General features: G+C 48.0%; 1 protein-coding gene across 1 annotated transcript in view; it reads right to left on the bottom strand.

The window, feature by feature from the left end:
• CTNNBL1 (catenin beta like 1) overlaps positions 1 to 19,960 on the bottom strand; it is a 46,352-nt gene that overhangs the window by 1,070 nt on the left and 25,322 nt on the right. Inside the window, exons 11-15 of the mRNA XM_072026323.1 lie at positions 19,584 to 19,765; positions 12,272 to 12,369; positions 11,112 to 11,192; positions 5,155 to 5,292; positions 4,483 to 4,555 (exon numbers count right to left, since the gene is read on the bottom strand). Of these exons, the coding sequence (XP_071882424.1) occupies positions 4,483 to 4,555; positions 5,155 to 5,292; positions 11,112 to 11,192; positions 12,272 to 12,369; positions 19,584 to 19,765 (572 nt within the window). The remainder of the gene's footprint in view (positions 1 to 4,482; positions 4,556 to 5,154; positions 5,293 to 11,111; positions 11,193 to 12,271; positions 12,370 to 19,583; positions 19,766 to 19,960) is intronic.

The raw sequence follows: 19,960 nt of genomic DNA on the forward strand, positions 1-19,960 counted from the left end.
GCAACCCTGCTCCTTCCTGCTAACAGAACCTACATATTCAAAGATGGCTTAAAAAGAAAAACTAAAAAGCAGATTCTGAGCTGCAAAAGCAAGGACCTGAACAAATCTTAGTAAATCAGGAGCAGACTGCTTGGTTAGACACTGCTTTCCAGCCTCCGCCTTCTCTCATTCTTTCCCTTCTTCCTAAACAAACAGAACAGCTTGTATTCAGCATCTGAATAGTAACTTGCTGTAGAAAGTTTGCTTTAATATTTATACGTTCAGCACTGCTACATGCCTCTGAGCTCCATCAAAGCCTTTATTATAAGAGCACTGAAAGGAGTGAGGACAGGGAGAAGTTAGCTGATGTGGGAGTCTCCCCCCATGTGTGTACTCTCTCTCTCTCTCTCTCTCTCCATGTACAAAAAGCAGAATTCTTTGCCAAGGCCTCTGGGAGAAATCCTTTTAATATTTATGAACTGCTACAGTACCTGTAACAAGAGCAGGTGGAAAACACCAAGGTTTGCTGCAAGTCAACCTGTCTGCCTCTCAGTCCTGGAGAAGGGGGACGAGCGCAGGGAATTCTGCCTTCAGAGGGCGGAAAAGCTTCTCCCCCACACGGATCGCAGGCAGCGAGCTCGTGGAGCTGCTCATTGCAGCTGCTGGAGCACTCGGTGAGCCACCTGCACAGCAGCCAGCTGCAGAAGGGCAGGGCCCCGGGGGCGAAGGGCTGCATGGCAGGGACCGTAACCTGTGTCCTCCTGTGCTGGAGGAGGAACGCAGCGCGGCAGACACAGGGTTGCTCTCCCAGGAGAACAAGCTGCAGAGCCCAGGCGTTTAGCTCAGGTTCTCCTGTCCCCTTCGGGCAGTATCAGAGCACTTTCTGTCGAACAGCATCGGCCCCCCCGGGGAGCACGGCGAGGAGCAGGCTCTGTCCCCAAACGAGACCTTTCCTGTGCTTTGTCAGACTAAGTGCCTCTGAAACAGATGCAGCGACTGCAACTGCCTTTGTTTATTGCAGCCCAAGGGCAACGCTTTCCTGGCTGCCGCTACATCCTGACAGCTCCGAGCACCCAAGCGAAAGGAAAGGAAAGGAGAGGAGGGACTCCTCCAGCTGGCTGCCTGCTGGCACAGCCCCGAGGGCCCCGGGGGTGCACCCGGCGGGCAGGGCTCTGCAGGGTGGCCGCAGGCAGGGGGCTGGTGGCCCAGCCGTGCTGTTTGCCCACCAGGCACTGAACCACAGCACAAGCGGTGGAGCTGCCACTAACGCCACTGCCCCTCTATTGTCCCAGTAAGACAGCAAAAACAAGCCACGAGGAATTCCTCCCATCTTTTGCAAAAGCTCAGCATTTTTCCTCCTAAATATTTAGGTTTCTTAATACTAAAAACCCCACGACTCCCACGGCAGACTGTTTACTGGGCTACCAACAGTTGGTAATTTGAAAAGACCACATAAAGCCCCCAGAACCAGGTTTAAGAAAAAATCATCCAATGAGATTTTACATATTTACTTTCTTATTTAAAATTCTACCGCTTCAGTGAGACAGCAAAAATCAAACGTAGGCTCCCTCTGCCAACAGTTAAACAGAGCTTACACGTCTCTGTAGCTACACAAAGGGAAGGGACCTAAGATTGGTTTCTGCTTCATTAGACAAAATACAATGGTTACAGAACAGTAAAAATCAATAGGGAAATATTGAAGCTTGTAATGGATATTGGAAGCCATAAAGCCTGCACATACCAAGGGACCACAAACGCCAAATTTAGCATCGTCCTTAAAACACACTTACCTTCCCTTTGTGATTACACATGCTAACGGGTTTGGGTCGGATTTCGGTGGGTATCCCACCCAGCACCTCCCTGACGTGCCCGCTACCTGACCTAAGCCCAAGGCTTAACCAGGCCTTGGGTGCCCGTGCCAGGCGAGGAGCCTCAGAGCCACCCACACACCTCCAAGGCCTGCACCGAGCAGCACTGCCTGGGGAGGTGTGTGCCTCGCTCCTTCGGCTGGGGGAGACGCAGACCAAACGTCCCCTGATGGGAGCAGCCTCCCTGCAAAGCGCCCTCCCAGCCAGCGCACAGCGCTCAGCCGTGTTCTTCCTAAAAACAAGCCAACCGTCCCACTGCAAGCAGCGCCTGATCTGCAAGGAAGAGGAACTGGGGGAGGACTGGTCAGCCTGCAGAAATGCATTTAATGAGCCTTTGGTTATTCCCTGCCCACTCCTCCCCCCCGAAAGTCCTGCCGTAAGGAAGCAGTCCTGCTTCCGCACTTGCATCAGAAATGATTCTGAGCAACCCCAAGGGATCCATCAGCTGTCAGGTTGCCAGAGAAACATGGAGAATATGTAGGCCATAAAAACCTAACTAAAAAAACAAGCACCTAATTAGTATGCGAAAATAGAAAATAAAAACTGAACAAGAGCAAAACACTGAAAAAAAAAAAAAGTAAAAATCAAGCAGCCCTCAACTGTCCTGAGAGCAGCCGGAAGCTGGATTAGGAATGGTTCAGTGCTGAAGGCTCCCAACACCTCAGTCTTTCTGAATATAATCTCCTACGCTCCGCAAGCCAGGTAATTTCAGAAATCCCCCAGTGGCCTACAGCCTACAGGCAGGCTTCCAGGGTCCAACACCAAGCCAGTACTTCAGACAGGCAATGGAACAGCTCTTCTGGAGAGGCAAATGCTTACCTGCGGTGTAACTTGATAAAAGCTGGTGGATCCACGCTGAGGAGATACTGGAACATAAGGGTGTAAGTCCTAACCAAGACTAAATGTCAGCAGCACAGACTGCAGGTGAGCTCTGTACTAGTCCTACCTGCCAGGAACCTTTTGGCTCCCCGTTCCAGTGCTTCATGAGGGCCCACCAACAAATTCATTTCTGAAGCTATTGACAGCTGTGAAGGCACAAGTCCCTAAAACTGACAAGTGTGACAGCCGGGGAAGAGCTGAAAGACAGCCCCAAATACTGTATCCATCACCTGTATTATTAACATGCCATTTAAGGTCTCCTTAGGAAGTGCACGTATCCCTGCTGGGACTCCTGAAATTGCTGTACAATCTGCACTTTCCATAAGCAGCTTGCAAGACATGATAAAGCCATAGAGAAAGTTTCACAATGCAAGTCACTGTCTGTGACAAAAAAATCAGATGAAATTTTAATGCAGCTGCCCTTCAGTTCAGGAAGGGAAGCTCAGTATGTAAATCAACACGCCACGGGAGCGAACATGAGGCGTGCGTGCAGACAAATCTCCTGGGTACCTGGGGCCCAGGTCAGGTGTGGGAATCTGAACACGGTTGTGTGTCACGTCCTAAGCTGCAAGTGGGCAGTTTGGAGGCAGGAATTGTTAAGTATCATAATTGAAAGCAGAAAAGACATCCTATCCAGTCCCACTCCCCTCCCCGTTCATCAGCAGGCATCAGCTTGAACTTGCTGGGAAAGGACAAGGGCCAAAGATCGCCGATAGCCGCAGGTTGTCTCGGTGTCAGAAAATCACTCCTATTTTTTATACCAGCTATCTTTCTCATCTCCTCTCTTTCCTGCATATGTGAAGGGAGAAAAACAACAGGATCTGCAAGGGAAAAAAGGCTGCCTCTACCTCCCACTGCTGAAGGGAAAAAAGAAAAGGCCAGGAGCACATCATTGTTATTCCCTAGGAAAGCGGAGACATCAAAACAACGCAACCCAGAGCCCAGCACCCCAGAGATGCAGCTGACTTTCCTTCCTCTTCAGAAGAGAGAGCTCCTTACTCTTCACCGAGAGCAGCACAGCCTCTCAAGAGCAGACACGGCCCCACACAACCCTCTGCTAAAACAGGAGAGGCTTCTCCCAGGGCAGCAGATCAGCGCTGCTCCAGCCACGTCTCACAGCTCGGGGGGGCTGCGGGGGGAGTCCTGAGCCCTGTCCTCCCCTTCCCCTGTCCAATGGCTGCTTCTGCTGAAGGACAGCAGGCTCCAGATGAGAGCCACAGTTCAAATAAGCACTGCTCTAATTCAACATAAGCATTCAAAATAACAAGCAGTACTTTAGAACCAGGATTGCAAATCACAACAGCTACGTTTTAAAGCTACAGAGGATACTTTAATGCTATAATCCATATTAATCTGACACTAAGAGCAAGACAAATACACCGTGGATACTAATACGGTGCAGATGGTAAAGTACAGGACCATGTTAATGAAAGATGAGACTCCACTGTTCCTCCCTCTAGCATGCACATGCACTTCCCTTAAATATTTACTCTAGTGTTAAAGTCAGCAGCAAGTCCCAGCCAGTCTGCAGCTGATGGTGTTACGTGACAGCAGCCAACAGCGAGCATCCTCACCCCAAGGTGAGGCACGCCTCTTATCCCAGTGATTCCAGCCCTGCCCAGACCTCAGAACATAACTGCTGCATGAAGCTGCTCATGAACTCAAGGAGAATTACATGCAAAGGCTCATCCTACCAAGTGATGACCATGCTGATCCTGGTAAAGAACGAGACACGCGTAGGAATAGCTGAACTCACCCTTCAGAATATGTCGAACAATTTTAATGGAGCTGCCCCTCATGTTCAGAATCTGATGAACTCTTTGACGAATCTGATCAGGGACAGGAAACAGAAGAAAGTAATCTTCAACAACAGAAAGCCATGCACAACCCCACTTTTTGCAACTTTCTTTGAGGTGCAAGCAGAAACCCCAAGTACCACAAAACCCAACTCAGCCTTGCTAGCCCACAGTCCCAGAGCACCCACTTAAAAGCCTTCAGGAAGACGTGGCACAGGTACAAGTCACCACATAAAGTCACAAATGCGTTGGTGACAGCAGAGGAGCAGTATTTTGCTTAGTTCAGGAAAAGTCACCTGCTGCAGCCTGTGCTTTCGAGAAGCCTTCTGAGAGAACATCCTCTTCTGCTGCTCTCAGCAGTGGTACAAACAGAGCCTTTCCATTTCAAGCTGTGACCTTGCTTATGGCAGGCTGTGTGAGCTCAGTGGTAACCATCAGCTTCTGTACCTACCGTTGCCCTCCCAACTGCTACAAGTTCACGAAGTTGCATGGACACAAGCACAGTAAGTTTCCTCCCAGAAAAGGAATTACAGAAAGAGAGGATTAAGAGGTAATATCTGCAAGGATTTATTGCCTTGTTTGTATCATGGATGGAAACACAGGTGATCTGCCAACCTTGGATATAGCTTTACCTGGGGAACATTGGCATTACAGATCTCTGCCATGATGTAACAAATGAGCTGTAGAACAAAGAGACCAGCATCCAGGCGACGAAGATAGAATTCATCTTCCATGTCATCATCTATTATCTCTCCGCGACGTACCATGTCCTGTAAAGCAGTGCAAAGAAAAGGGTGTCGAGACTGGCTCTCAAAGTACTTCCCATTAGTAGTGGCAAAACACTGGTGATAATTGTGGTTTCTTAAACGCTTTGCTCCCCCAAAATATGAACATCCATCCATTTCTCACCAAAGAAATACTACTTTTAATAATTCATTTAAATTCACAAAACATTTCATTCAATTTTGAGCAAGGTTTTGCTGTTGCTGGTTGTGAAGTGTGTCCACCTGCAAATGTAAATATTAATGTAAACATACAAACTGCACTCCTAAACTGAGTGATTACAGCCCGTGAATGTGAAACAAACCAGTGTTTTACTACTTGCAAGTTCTGTCAAAACGGAACAAAACCCCATGTTCTCCTACTGGCCATCTGAGGGTGCTGGTAAGCAGTGCAGAACACGACTCCAGCCAGCTCAAAGACCTACCAGGCTTCCAACTCCATCACCAGCTGACGAATGAGAAACCAGGTCTCAAAATTCTGCACAAGTGAAATTTTACCATTCCCAGCCCTGACCTTCCAACAGCATTTGGCAGGAAGCCTGAGAGGGCCAAGCCTCCAGCTGCAGCACGCTGCCAGGAGAGCTCTGGTTCCTGGGGCAATGGCTGAGGGCTCTCGCTGCTTCTCCAAACACTGCCAGAACTTTCTCAGAATGGTGTTTCACCAGAGAGACCTGCCCAAACGGAGCCCAAAGGCAGAATGCAAGAGGCCACTCCACCCTTCTGGTTCGGACAGAGCATTTTGTTCACAGCACTGGCAAGAACAGCCTGGCAATAAATTCTGATCAGTTTTGTCTGGGGAAAGGCCCACTCCACCCAGAGTGAACCCACCCGTACTCTTCACAGAGACCAACAGACCAGAATAACTGATGTCATGCATGACCTTTTGTGTTTTGGGGGTTTGTTTTTTGGTTTTGTTTTTAAATCAAGGAAACAGCTTGTCAGACGCTGCTAGCTTGCTGCAGCTCGGGTTACTCATTATGCAGCAGTGTGGCAGGTGGGCACACACCAGCAGAGCAATATTTTCTCATTAGAGCCATCACCAGCGAGCACGGTACCCGTAACGCTCACCGAGCACTTTCTCCACATGCACATGCTCTAAGTGAACACACACAAGGTGACCAGCACCAAAGCTGATTTAAGCTACCACATTTTCCTGTTTTATCAAGCCACAGCCTTTCATCTAATTATAGGTGGAGTATTTTAGGCACAAGAAGGAAAACTAATCCTGTACACTTCTCACTGGAGAGTGCAATAAATGCTCACTATACGGAAATCTGATTAAGTGACTTAGAAATGCAGCTGTTTATTGCTGCCTCCCAAAAGTCAGAGAAGAAAGCACATGTAATGAAATATTTTTCCTTTCCTCCTAGGAATCTAGCTTGCCAATGAAAGAACAAGTTTAAAAAGCAATGCCTAATTACCAATGTCATAAGACAACCACATTGGCTACCCTGCAGGGTGCTTTAGCATCAGATCCTTTAGGCTCCAGTATTTGCAAACTGTGATTTACTCCATGCTTCCAAAATCATGGGCACAGGCATGACTGCACAAAGCTTGCGTGCAAGCTCCTGCCAGTAAAAAGAAATCCAATTTTGTGCAAGGAGCAACATTCCCCACCTACATCAATGCCAAATTAAATGAATCTGGTCAAATCTGGTCTCTAAAACCAACCATTGCACCTGGCAAGCCAGAGATAGGCAGCTACTCACTGAAACAGCCAAAAACCCCATGTGAGAAAAAAAGACAAGTCACTCAATTCCCAAAACTCAGTGCTAAATTCCTGAACAGAAAAATATCAACAGGCAAGGATTTTGAATCGCCAGAGCAGGAAACAAAGACCATTCCTGTTCTGTATTCTGATCCAAGCACGGTGATCACAGGAGCAGGATCCAGGCAACTGTCGTCTTGATTACACAGCGAAGGCAGCAGTTACAACAGCCCCTCTCGGCACAGAAGCAAGATTATTTTGCACCAGTGAATTAAGCAGATACAAATTAGAAGACAAATACAGTCTTAGGTACCTTTTCACAGCCCTCTTTTTTTTTTTTTTTTTTTTTTTAAAAAAAAAGAGAACCAAACTTTAAATGCTAATCTGCCTCCCAGTACAGTACCAAGCAGCCACCTTTCCACTTTGTCTCTCTTTCAAAGCTGTCAAGTTGCTAACCTCCAAATGAGCACTCAGATGCCATTTCTAATCTGCCAACAATATGTGCTGAGATGCCCCTTGCTGATGGGAGAAGACAGCAATGAGATGGGCTTCTGTGAAGCTAAAATGAGCTTCTCTCACACTAATGAGGCAGGACTGACAGGCCTCAAGGTGTCAAGCAAAGACCTAAACCTAGAGATACAACGGATCTGCCGATCTGTGCCAGAGACCACATCTGCTCCACAGCCACCGGACTGGGGCCCAGAAGATTCCCTGCATCCTCCTTCCTTACATCTTATTCACCTCTCCCAGCAAAGCCCAGCGAGGCAGTGCTTCTAGCAGGAAAGTTGGAAGCTCACCCCAGCCTGCTGGCCATTTCCCAGGAAAGCTCCAAGCGCAGGCAGCCTGAACTCAGCCACACTGAAAAATCTGCACGCGCTCCCGTGACCTCCGGTGTGCTCTTTTGGTGTGCTCTTTCCACGGGGCACTGACACCTCCCCGGCCACCACCAGCTCCTGTTTTCAGCACAGGTCCAGGCAATTTATCTGTCATTCTGACCTGGACTTGAACGCTGGGCTAATACCAGCCAGGAGCCGCTAGGAGTTCCACCTCTCCCTTTCAAGGATGGAATCACTTAACTGTAGCACAATTAGCATGTAATTTGTAAGTCATTATAGCGCAAAGTATCTGCTGAGAATATTTTACTGAATAAACCCGTGAGCATCATTTTCCACTGAACTATAAAAATATTAAACCATCCTCGTCTGCTCCTGCCATTTTTAGGGATCGCTAAGGCTATTGCTGCCGCCTATAATTATGCCTCATTTTAGAGGGAGTTGAAAGCCACAGTTTTGCACCTTTTCCTACAGAAAAGAATAAAGAATTTGAGACAGGGACAAGATCCTTACTGGGTTTCATTACCTAAAAACTCTGAGAAAAGTGCTAAGACAGGCACCAGGTGTTAGAGACAAATGCTCATGGACTTTGCTCCTGGGTTTCAGGTAGCAATCAGGGTAATCATGAAGTTATCACCTCTGATCACTTCTGAACAGATCCCACAGCAGCAAATGGCTGGTTAACGCTGAGAAGAAGGGAGGCTCTCCCTCTGGACCGTACCCTCTTTCATTGTCCAGATTCATGGTGCAGCTTCATAATAATTGTTCTTCTTCAGAAACAGCTGGCTTAAGAAATTCCTCCCTTCCCTTCTGTTCTCAACTATTTCCACGCCTTCACTGCCACAGTCTGAAGGGCTGAGCTACAAACCAGATCACAAAAATAAGCTAAGCTAAAAGAAAAAAAAAAAAAAAAAAAAAAAGGAAAAGAACAGCAAGAGCAGGAGCTTCTTATGCCAGCTGCACTACTAAAGATAAAACTTCAGGTATGATACCTTCAATCATTCTTTGTGTAATCATGTTTCCACTTCTTGTAATGCCAGACTTACACCAGGATACTCTGTCCATCAGACTTGAATCTCTCTTTTCAGTATAGGCTGAACGTGTACAAATTCATCAGGCATCTTTTTTTCCTTTGGGGCAGGGAGAAAGGAAAGGATTCGTATTCCAGATTTTTTTGGGTACTGTGCCCTCCACTGCAAGAGGAAGGTCAAAACCCCCCGGGTGACAAAGCTCAGCTTCTAAAGGACCAAGCGTTCAAACCATCCACTTCAATGATTCATGTGCAACAACTACAAACGTTAAAGCAGCCATAGATCCTGTCAAAGCTAGGTAATTCCCTGACCTGACAGGCACAACGATGGCTTTTGCCTACTTCTCCGTGAGGAAACCGCTTGAGCCACTTCAGATCTCAGCAGACCGTTTCCCATTGACCATTTTAGGATGCTAAAAAGCAAAGCAATCAGTAACTCCAGAAGTGTTGAGGTTTGTTCCTTGCTTGGAATGTCGTATTTCGTACACTGTGCCCAATGCTCTAACCTGCTGGGAGATAAAGCAAGAAGTAGTAGCACGGTGACACGCTTAATATCATTTGCAGTGCCTCGAGATGATCGGGAATGCAATTGGACAAATTTCTAGTCCAGCCCTGTCCAGATTTCTAACCTCCTAATCTTTACTACCAGGCTCGGAACAGCTCTGCTTTGAAAAACCAATGTCCTTCACATGCAAAGTACAAATCTGCTTCTCAGAGGTGACATGAGCAAATCTCAGAGAAATGCTTTGATATTTTCTGTTGAAATATATTGCAGAAGGTCAAAGCACATATGGGATGTTTCTGCCAAATCCTATTATTAGCACTAATAGGAGGAAGCACTGAGATCCGTTTATTCCAGCCCTTCCAGCCTACAGAGCACTGCACTGGGGCAAAAGCACACTGGCCTTCTGGAGGCAGGAGGAAAGTCTGAGTTCTTGTGCTTTCTCTTCTGGTTTATCAGTAAACATGAATGGGTTGTAATTAATTAAATTGCTTCTACACAAGCTTCTTCACACTCCAACTCCCTTCACCCCTGCTCTGTTGGCTGTTTGCTACAGGTGTTAATAATATTTAGAGCCAACTTCAAGACCTTTTTGATAAAGGGCACATGCATACAGTAGTTCTGCTCATTTCAGGTAAGGGCTCTATACAGCAGCTGCCCATACACCGAGATTTCAGCCAGAAAAATCAGCTCTACTTTTTGATTTCTAACACCCACACACCAACACCGAAACCTAGAGAATAAATAATTTCTTGTTCTGTTTCGAGGTGGATGACTGGAGCGTGGAGGGATAGCAGGAAAGGGTAAAGGCTGTTTTTCTTCGGGCCACTGTTCATTTGTGAAGCTGCAGCTGTCCATATGGAGTCTGGATGCTGGCAGCAAAAGCAGTTCCATTCATCACTCAGCCTTTTGCCTTTTTGAGCAGCAGCATCACCGCTGAGCTCTGATGCCCCCAAAATGTTTGGCAGCGCCTGGAGAAACAGCCTTGGCAGCAAGGGGACAGCTGTTTGTCGGAGCCCGGCAGGGGGCTGCAGCCCGGGCACGCTGAGCTCACCCGCGTGCGGGGACGGCGGCTGCAGCGATTACTCTCCGTCAGTGCTAATCAATCTCAGCCCCTCTTCAGCGCTGATACAGATAATCTTGTGGGAAGCGGGCCAAGCTCGCTAACAGCTCTGCAAGCTGCTTCCTGACTCCGACAGCTCATTCTCTTTCAAGAAGTCTGTTCCAGCTTCAGTTCCAAGAAAGTACTAGGTGGTACCCATGCTCATGTCATTCGAAACGTTCACTGCTGGTGTGCAGAAAGCACACAGACTTGGGCTGCAGCCTCATCTGTCTAATCAAAATAGAAGTTTTCTCATGGGTAATCAGAACTCTACAGACCAGGGCAGGAGGCCTCACACATTACCATGTAATTATCTGCATTTCGCTTCTCTCCATCCACCAAACCAAACAAAATTTCAGACAAGTAAAAATGAAGGTAACCCGACTGAGGCCCTCTTCATAGGATTCCCTAAGAGATGTCCAGAAGCACTTAATGTAAATAAGTTCTCATCCCATCTTATCTAAGGTACCAGAAGATGGAGAGTGGGGCAACAAAAGCTGAGAGAGAAGTCAGCACAGGTACGAAGGCTTGGCTCAGAACAGCGACCTGGCTGAGCCAGAAGCTTTGTGCAGATGCCATGCCTGTGCAGAAGCATCACAGACACGGGCTAGTACAACTTCAGCAATACATACATGTTTCTCTCCATCGATCTTCTTATCAGCTGCCTGCATTGCATCCAGATACTTAAAATACAGTTCCATCAGCCTATCAACCTGCAAGGACAGAAGAGAGAGACCTAAGCAAGAGAAAAAGAACAATGCCATCATCTTTAATCCTTCATGTTATGCTGTTTTTCCTCCAGCTGCAGTCTATGCAAAATACCAGGCAGTTCTGTCACTCCCAGGAAGGAATGCATTAGAACGATGGTACAAGTGTTGGACAGATGAGCATGCTCAGTCTGCGAGCATCCGAATGTAATCCCATGTCACAAGATGGTCTCATCAGCTCCAGCTAAAAGGAAACAGAGACCTATCCCCAGCCCACTTGTTCTCCTGTGTTGTGGCTCTCCAGTTCTCCTGGTTTCTTAAATGGACTTTTCTGTGCTGAATGTAGCCAAGCTTCTGCTACATTTAACAGACACGTCTAATACACAGTGGAGAGCAGGAGAACCCTGACAACTTAAACCCTTTCTAGTAATGGGAAATTTTCTCCAATTGTTAGATCAGGTTATGAAAAACACCTTTAAAACATACTAATGAGAAATACTGGTTCCTCTGTATTTCTCAAGTGGTGGAATTTACAAATCCCCTGGGAATTATTGGTTTGCAAAAGCTGCTGCTTCTTTTTCACAGCTGTTTGATCTACCCACCACCATGTAAATATTTTGGAAATAAATTCCCAGACCAAGCACCACTGAAGTGACGCATTGTAGGAGAGGAATGGGGAACGTTGAGTGTGTACTAATCCAACTCCTACAATTTCTGCAAAAGAGCTTCACTAGAACAGACTGGCACCTTTCCATGCTTCCCTGGTCCCGCAGAGCCAGCAATATGTGGTACACGATCAGCCCTCAGCAGTGAGGCACAACCCAGGACTACCAGCTGTGCGAGAGCACCAGAAAACAAGAGGGCATACGACGGAGGAGGCCAAGCACTAAAGGCACCACCAGCCCTCCAGTGCGTAAACAACAACAGGAATGAGAGAAGGATGGTGTGAGTGTGCAGGTCCCTACAGACAGGCACAGGAGCTGCTTTTTAGGAACTCAGTAAATGCACGCAGGCACCCTGCCATCATCAAGCGTCCTCTGAGTCCAGCAGCCCAGAGACTGCAGACACACATTCCGCACACTCACCTTCTCACTGTCATTCTCTGTGAATTTATTCAGCAACCGTGTCCTCTGCTGCCCTCTCAGGTTTCGCAGAAGGGAGGCCAGGATGGAACAGACATGTTCTAGAGAAACAGAATGAAAATTGCACGCTGAGATCAGAAACAGGAGCTTATACTCTCTGTAACATGCCATTAAATTTACTACCACCACTCCGGCACGTAGCTGCCGATAGCAGAACCCAGGTTCCTGCCAGCACCAGCGAGTGCAGGCAGAACAGCAGCAGAAGCAGCAAGCTGTGGCTGCAGGGAGCACAGGCAGCTCCTCTCCCACCACAACCAGGCCAGGGAGGCCTCCCCAGACCTCCTGCACTACTCCTGCTACACTGACCCAACTTACATAAAGCACGAATTCTGCTTTAATTCAACTCGCCGGGCTTGCAGGCGCCCCAGCAGCACGCTGCTCTTTGTGGTCTCAAGCAGGGGCCAGCCCCGCGGAGCACCCAGCACACCCAAGTGGAGTTCGGGCTGTTCTGTAACATGGCCCAAGCTCTCTGCTCCCCGAGGCAAAGGAAACAAACCGATCTTCTCTAGAACTCCCCTTTTACACACAGAGGGTGCAATGTGCTTCCTTAAGCACAAATATTTGGCTTTCCCTGGCTGCAATGAAGTACAGAAGAAAGTGCTTCTCCTTGGGTCATTTCCTCAGGAGGATTCACCAGTTTTATGTGCATCTTATACAAAACACACACTCGGTTTTGAAACATTTCTCATCAAGTTCTCCAGTTACAACTCCCACACATCAGCTCCGTTTCGTTTTGCCAGCGAGCAACTTCCCGGGCAGGAGAAGGAACCGAGCACTTCTGGAAACCAGAGGAGTCCGGGGAAGGAGCCCAAAGAAGGGCGTCCGCCTGCCTCCTGCCCTCCGGGAGGAGGAAAGACTACAACCAGCACTCACCTGCACCCCACATCGCTCCTGCATGGGCATAGGAGACGCAGAGCTGTAAACCATTTGCAAAATGAACGCCAACATCAGAAACAAGGCAGAGCATCAAGGAGTATACGGCTCTACTAATGGGAAATAAAACCCAGCAGCAAAGCACAAGGCAATGACAGAGGCACGGGTTTCTCTCCCTTGCCGAATCTTTTGGTGTTGCTTCCTGCCTGCAGGTCTGCGTTAAATATAGACCTTACATTATAGATATTGAAATGTATTTTAAATTGTAACTTCTCTCCTTTCCCTCGCTTTAATCTTGATGATTAAGACTGATGAAGAATAATGGACATAAAAATTTCCTCACCTACAGTGACGGGGAGGGGAGAGCAGTGTCAGGATTTTATGTTTTTGAGAGGAAAATACAACGCACGGAGGAAAGGGATCATCTCTGCCATCAAACCATTTAGCGTGCATTTCCACAGTGCTGCCTAGCCCGGAGCCACGAGAAGCCTAGATCAATTGCATCAGCCTACAAGAACAAGTGACATCTACGTGTTCGTATGGATCTGTTGCACTAACAGATCAGCAAACACTTCCACTGAAGGGCTGAAGGCACAGGGGCTGCTTGTCCAAGCCGTGGGTCTGCCCTCCCGGCAGCACAGGTTATCTGCACACTACAGAAGGGCAGCGACAGAAGAGGAGAGACACGCGTCCACACGCGCCCACCCCCCCATTTCATTAGCTACTTACAAACGCAGCTTCCTTAGAAACAGATTTCTGCCTGAGGTGGTGTCAATTTTTCATGTACCAAAGAGATTGGGAGAGCTGCTGGCAGGAGGAGCAGGGGAGATAACAGGTTTATCTGGTGGCCGGCACCGCTCGGCTGCTCTGTCATTTCGACAGGCTAACATGGAGGTGAAGGATGGCTCCGGCTCCGGCACTGCATGCTCTTGCTGCAGAGAAACAGTTATTCCACACAAACAGCTCTGAATTAAGTGTCTTCATTAAAAAACACTGCGAGAGCCTCCAAAGTACTTGCTGGCTCCTATTTCCTTAAGTATTAAAAAAAGATATAATGAAGACTTTTTAAAATAAATCCCAACAGATACTCTGCTGTTACAGAAAGAAGGCAGAATCCTGTATTTCACACTGTTTAGCCTTTTTTTTTTTTTTTGAAGTGTTTAGAAGTGTTGACAGTATTTATATATATATAAATATAATATATATTTCAATATTCCTGCACTAGGAAATGCATTTCAGCCATTGTTTTTGCTTTGGAGCCCACGTGCAGAAGGTTATTTATTATACTGATAAAATCTTAGAAGCTACTGAGAAATCTAAACAAAGCGATGCAGGTTTTCTAAGAATGAGGTTATTCTTTACACACAGCATCACACAAAGCCCAGAAAACATCTATTTCCTGGTCAAAATGTTCCAAAAACGTTGCGCAGAAATATTCCTCAGCTGACTGATCAGGAAAATGCCTTTTTCTCGATCAGCTTCTTGAAAACTCCCCGGTGTGGTTCCGTGCCGACCCCCAAATCGCAGTTGTGCTGCACACAGCTGGCCCAGTGAGCGTTGGCATCCACTGCAGGAGCCAAAACCAGGGCAAGGCCTGGGGTAAGAGAAGTGCTATGGGAGAAGCGGCTGAGCCCATTTTCAGGGGATTAAACATCCAGCTACACTGCAGACAGGAGAGGCGTTCGCTGGAAACACGTGTCTGTAGGCACGGGGACCTTGCCACGCTCCCACAGACTGCGCTGCTGCTCACCACGCCTCTGCAAATTTGTAGGAGTGCATAATCTGCGTGTGCTCTCGGTAGGATCTTCTCTGGAAGTGGATTAGTGGCTGGTGCTGCTCCGAGCCCTCAGAAAGCCAAGCCCGCAGCTCCCTGCTGGGATCTCAGCTAAGGACAGGCCCCGAGCACAGCTCCCAAGGCAGCGCCTCGGCCCCACAGACTCTGTGTTTGGGCAACTTCCAAAGAACCAAACACGCCAGCACCCAGCCCCAGTCCACAGCACTCACACAAATGAGGTCTTTTTCATGGAGGGGAACAGACAAGGCCAGAGGAAAACGCTGCTGTCCAGCCCCAATTTCTAAGAACTAAATGCATTTCTCCTGTAAAACACCACCAAGAAGTCCCGCTCAGCACCACCACCGATTCCTCCACCAGCACTAACTTACCACCGGCAGCCAGCAAACATTATGAACAACGCTTACCAAAACAAAGTTGCTTTTTTATTAGCAGGCAAGGCCATCATCTTCCCCCCCCGCACCAGTTCAGCTGCGTGTACCCAAACTCTCCGCGGCACCGGCCCCTCGGTGCAGCGCGCACACGGCCACCGCCTGCTCTCAGCTCTCAACCCGTGTGTGCTCACCCGTCTGTGCCAGCTCTCCTTACACCAGCAGCACCCCGGGCTCTCGGGAGCCTTTCCCTCTCCAGACAGGCACGAAGACTTCAGAATGCAAGCAGTGTTTAAAACACCCTAATTAGATCGATCTTGACTTCAGCTGCAGCGTGTTGGAATACAGATTAATCTATTCCATGGCTGGCACTGGCAGCTGCAGCAGCAGGAGGTCCTGTCAAATCAAGCCATAACATTACACTCCTCTGCCTTTACCACCCCCAAAGCTCCCTGTGTTTTTTGGTTTTCACACCCGGTTCGGAGGGATGCCTGCCTTGCAGGGGAGGCAGCCCTCCCTCTGCTCCCCAGTGCAGGATCCTGGGGCAGGAGCAGCGCTCGGGGCTGCAGGGCAGCAGCAGTCTCTGGGTGGACAAGATGTGTGACCCTGGTGTTCTGATGACCCCACCAGGATCTCTCTAAGAACCTTCTGTCTTGTGAAGGCCTCCTGGGATAAACTGAGGTTCCTCACTCGAAGCAGAAAAGCACAAGAATAAAGCAGCCGCCTCCTTCCGAAGCTCCCAGCCTGCACGCACTGCGCAGAGGCTGTGGCTGCAGGTGGGTTTGCAGGGAAAAGCTGCAGGAAGAACCTGGAGCACGCCAGGGCCAGCCCCATGCCGCCAACAGCTCTGCCGGGCACAGAGCCACAGCCCACGGCCAACACTCGTGCTGACAGTGAGATGGGGGCAGCCCCAGCAGCGAGGAGCTCGGGTCTGTCTGCAGGAGGGTTACCTGCCCGCCGCGCTGCCCCCCAGGGCAGAGGCCTGGCTTCACTGGTAATTACACCAAGGGCTGACCTTCGCTTCCAGTTCAGCAGCCTGCTCCTTCCCTGGCCGTCCGAATGCAGCTGAGCAGTTCTGTTCACACAGAGCGATGCCTCTGCTAGGCATTCATTTCGGCTGACCACCAGATGAAAGAACAGCGCCTGCTGGCTGCCAGAAGGTCTCTCAATAAAGACACTCGCTCTCGGGTCATTTGTCTGTGCTGCCTTTTCACTTCTCCATGTCAGGGGAACTTATTTCTGCAGCAAGTATTCATTCCAAGGGGCTTTGCTACCTTTCAGTGCGGGTCACAGAGGAGTAAAATCGTATTTACTAAGAAACAGATTTTGCTGCTGTTGGTTTTTAACGCATACAGCTGACTAGCTCCAAAGAAGGCTTCCTTTTTGCTGGAGGGTGAACAGGCAAAAAAAAAAAAAAACAAAGATAGGAATTCTCATTTGGAAATTGGCTGAACTAATTCTCAGGTTATCAAATTAAGCATTCCTAAGTAAAACTGACATCTAGGACAAGAGAAGGCATTTAAATGAAGATGAATTGAACAAACATCCTTTTATAGTTCATTAGACTCTCCAAGTGAGCACAACTAGCTGGCAAATGGCTGTACGAGGAGCAGGACACCCAGCCTATCACACCAGTTCTGATGGCTGCACCACAGCCCCGCTAACTCGGGAGGAATTTGTGCTCTCTCCATTTGCAGCTGGCTGAGTCCATTCAGGAATTTCAGGTTAGTACCCAATACTTCAGTTCGACTGCTGCTGAGGAAGTCCAGGGCTGCAGATCCTGGTACCTTTATGGCCAGCTAAGACACGGCGCTGGGATGGAGGCTTTGGAACACAGCCATCCATACAGCATCAGCTGCATTTCCAAACATGCAACACAGAAGCATTACTTCAAATCTTGCCCCAGATTTACACAGTTACCCAGAGCCAGTAGCACTTTTATCCCTGCACTCACCTCCTTGCTGGCTCTGCCTTCACAGCTTGGCCAGGAGCGTGCCAGGCTGCTCTGCTCAGTAGGGCAGGACCCCCGGCAGGGCGCAGTGCTGCCTACCTCACACCCACCATGGGCAAACTCCTCGCCACAGCTGGGCCCCTGCCTTCCGACCGCTGCTCTGTACAGGCAGGCGATGTTACACCATCGTTACACCATCGTTACACCATCGCAGAGACAACCACCACCAAAAGCCTGCTAAAGACTGTTAGAAAAATTTCCCTTTCTTTTTTCTTAATTACGTCATGTACATAGAAGCATAAATACCTGCAGTTTGGATTTAAACCATCCCGAGTTTCCCTAGAGTAAAATGATTTTTCAACACCAGCAGTGTTTGAGATGTGGTTATCCAGCACTGGCATCTTTATGTTAGCTTTAAAAAATAGAAACACATTACAGAAAAGTTATTTTTTTAATCAAATTTAATTTGGATTATAAATTTTCATAATAAACAAAAGCTCAGCAAGCCACATTGAGTTTTTTTTGGTAGGGTATATAATATTTTCACACATCTGAAACACCACCTTCAAGACAATAAAGGAAGCATTATTTCTGACACGATCTCCAATGTAAAAAGCAACATCACTACAGAATAAAAACAAGGGGAATGTTTTCCTCCCATCATCAGACACAATCCCTAAGCGTCTATCCCGACGCTCTCGACAGCATTACAGCGAGCACAAATTCCTTAGAATTTCTTTTTAATAAATACTGAAGCCTTTGCTACAAAGCTATTGTAGCCAAACCTTTAACGGAATGCATTCCTCCGTTTGATGTAGACGTGAAAACTCTCCTAGAAAACGAGCATTGGTCATTTTTGTTCTTTTTCCAACAGTCAGAACACAGGCTGAAGTTTTTATGGGAAACGGTAACAAGAGCAGACTGACTACCCGCATCCTTTTTGCTAAGGAGATATGCAGAAAGAAATGTGTCCCCAGGGCCACCCCAGCCCAGAAGGCAACAACTCCCAGTCACACGAGGCTTGTACAATTTCCTCTATACCCAGCGGGCACCACCAGTTCTTTCCAGCGTTGCTGTTCAGCAGTGGCTCGCAACATCCAACTGCCAAGCAGCAGTGCCCCCAAGCACAGAGAAATTATTGCATTGCGAGTGGCAAAGTAAAAACATATAGTATGCTGCTTACACGCGACAGGACGATGCCCGTGACAGGCTCCAGGGGAGCCCTGTTCCACGTCTCAATTAACTCCCACCGTCGGAAAGCCAGTAACTCACCTGCCCAGTGATGCAAAGCACAGAAAATTGGACCTACTGCCACAGCATCTGAGTTTACTTTAATAAAACAGATTTCTGGACTCCTGTTAATGTCCTCCATTTCTTCTGAATATTAATGAGATGGAGATATCACACGAAGACCGTTTGCACAGATAGCTCCATTTTGCTGAGGGCAGATTTGCCTTCCCCCCATCCCCAAAACAGTTCGGAAGCTGACCCTTTGCTGGCTTTTCAAACAGCCAGCTAACCCTCACAGTAGCCAGGACCATGCACGATGCCCTCAAGCATCACATGTGCATGGTCCACGATGCCCACAAGCTCACACCTCTTCAGCTTTTCAACGTATTCATCCCTTATAGAACTGAGATGAGTAATGAACAAGATCTCAAGCATCACTGGCAGTATTTAAAGTTTCTTCCAAGTAGTCAAGTATTAGCAAAATGAAAAAGGAACTGGACTAGGCATGGACTGACCCTAGATTCAGTTCAGCATAGGGTCCTGCAATAACACTCCACCACAGATTGCTATTAAAACGGAGTTTTCCAGGGGAGAGGGGAAGAAAATAGAAAAAAACAACTTCAAAAGTGTGCAGTTATTTCTGTAATGCCTGATGTTCATTGAGTCACACTTCAGTGCCCAGAGCCATGAAAACACTGCTTTTGAGGTGACATTTGTAGTTGCCTCATTACTCTTTTCAAAAGAGTTTTGCATCAAAGAGTCAGAGCTTCAAACAACAAACCCTACAGGAGTAAAATAACTTATTAACAGCACATGAAATGGAATCGCCAGGAACTGCTGATACCAAAACAAGCAGGGCAAGTGTGTCATCACCAGCCAGCGCTGCAGCACTGAATGGCAGGCTGCTCTGGGCTTGAAAGCTGCAGGAAGAGCAATGGGAAGGGAAGACCAGCGAGCGCTCCTTGCCTCCTCCCTGGCAGGCACGGACACCTGCCTTCATCCACCTCCTCCACGAGAAGGATCCACGAACAGGCCTACCTTCGTGCTCTTTTTCAGTCGTTCCAACTTTCTTTATTTTCTTGGGCGATTTCATGAAGAGCGGGAAGATGGTCCTCAGGCCAAGGATGTCAACAAATTTGTGACAGTTGTCTGTGCCCTCGGGTCCAATCATGGCATGATCCAGCACCTTCAGGGCACTGCTGCGGGAAATCTTCTTCTCTCTGCGAAGAGAAAGCTGCAACTTAAAACTTTTCAGGGACAGAAGGAGCTTTGAACTACACTACTTCAAAGACACAGCATGAAAAGGGAAACTGAAGTGACGAGCGAAGTCGCAAAGAGCCTGAATGCAAGCTCCAAGCGAGATTTTCTTCAAGGAGCCAAAATATTATATTGACAAATACTCTTTTCAAGACCGT

The sequence above is a fragment of the Anas platyrhynchos genome, chromosome 21, assembly GCF_047663525.1.
Source record: "Anas platyrhynchos isolate ZD024472 breed Pekin duck chromosome 21, IASCAAS_PekinDuck_T2T, whole genome shotgun sequence".
Classification (NCBI taxonomy): Eukaryota; Metazoa; Chordata; class Aves; order Anseriformes; family Anatidae; genus Anas; species Anas platyrhynchos.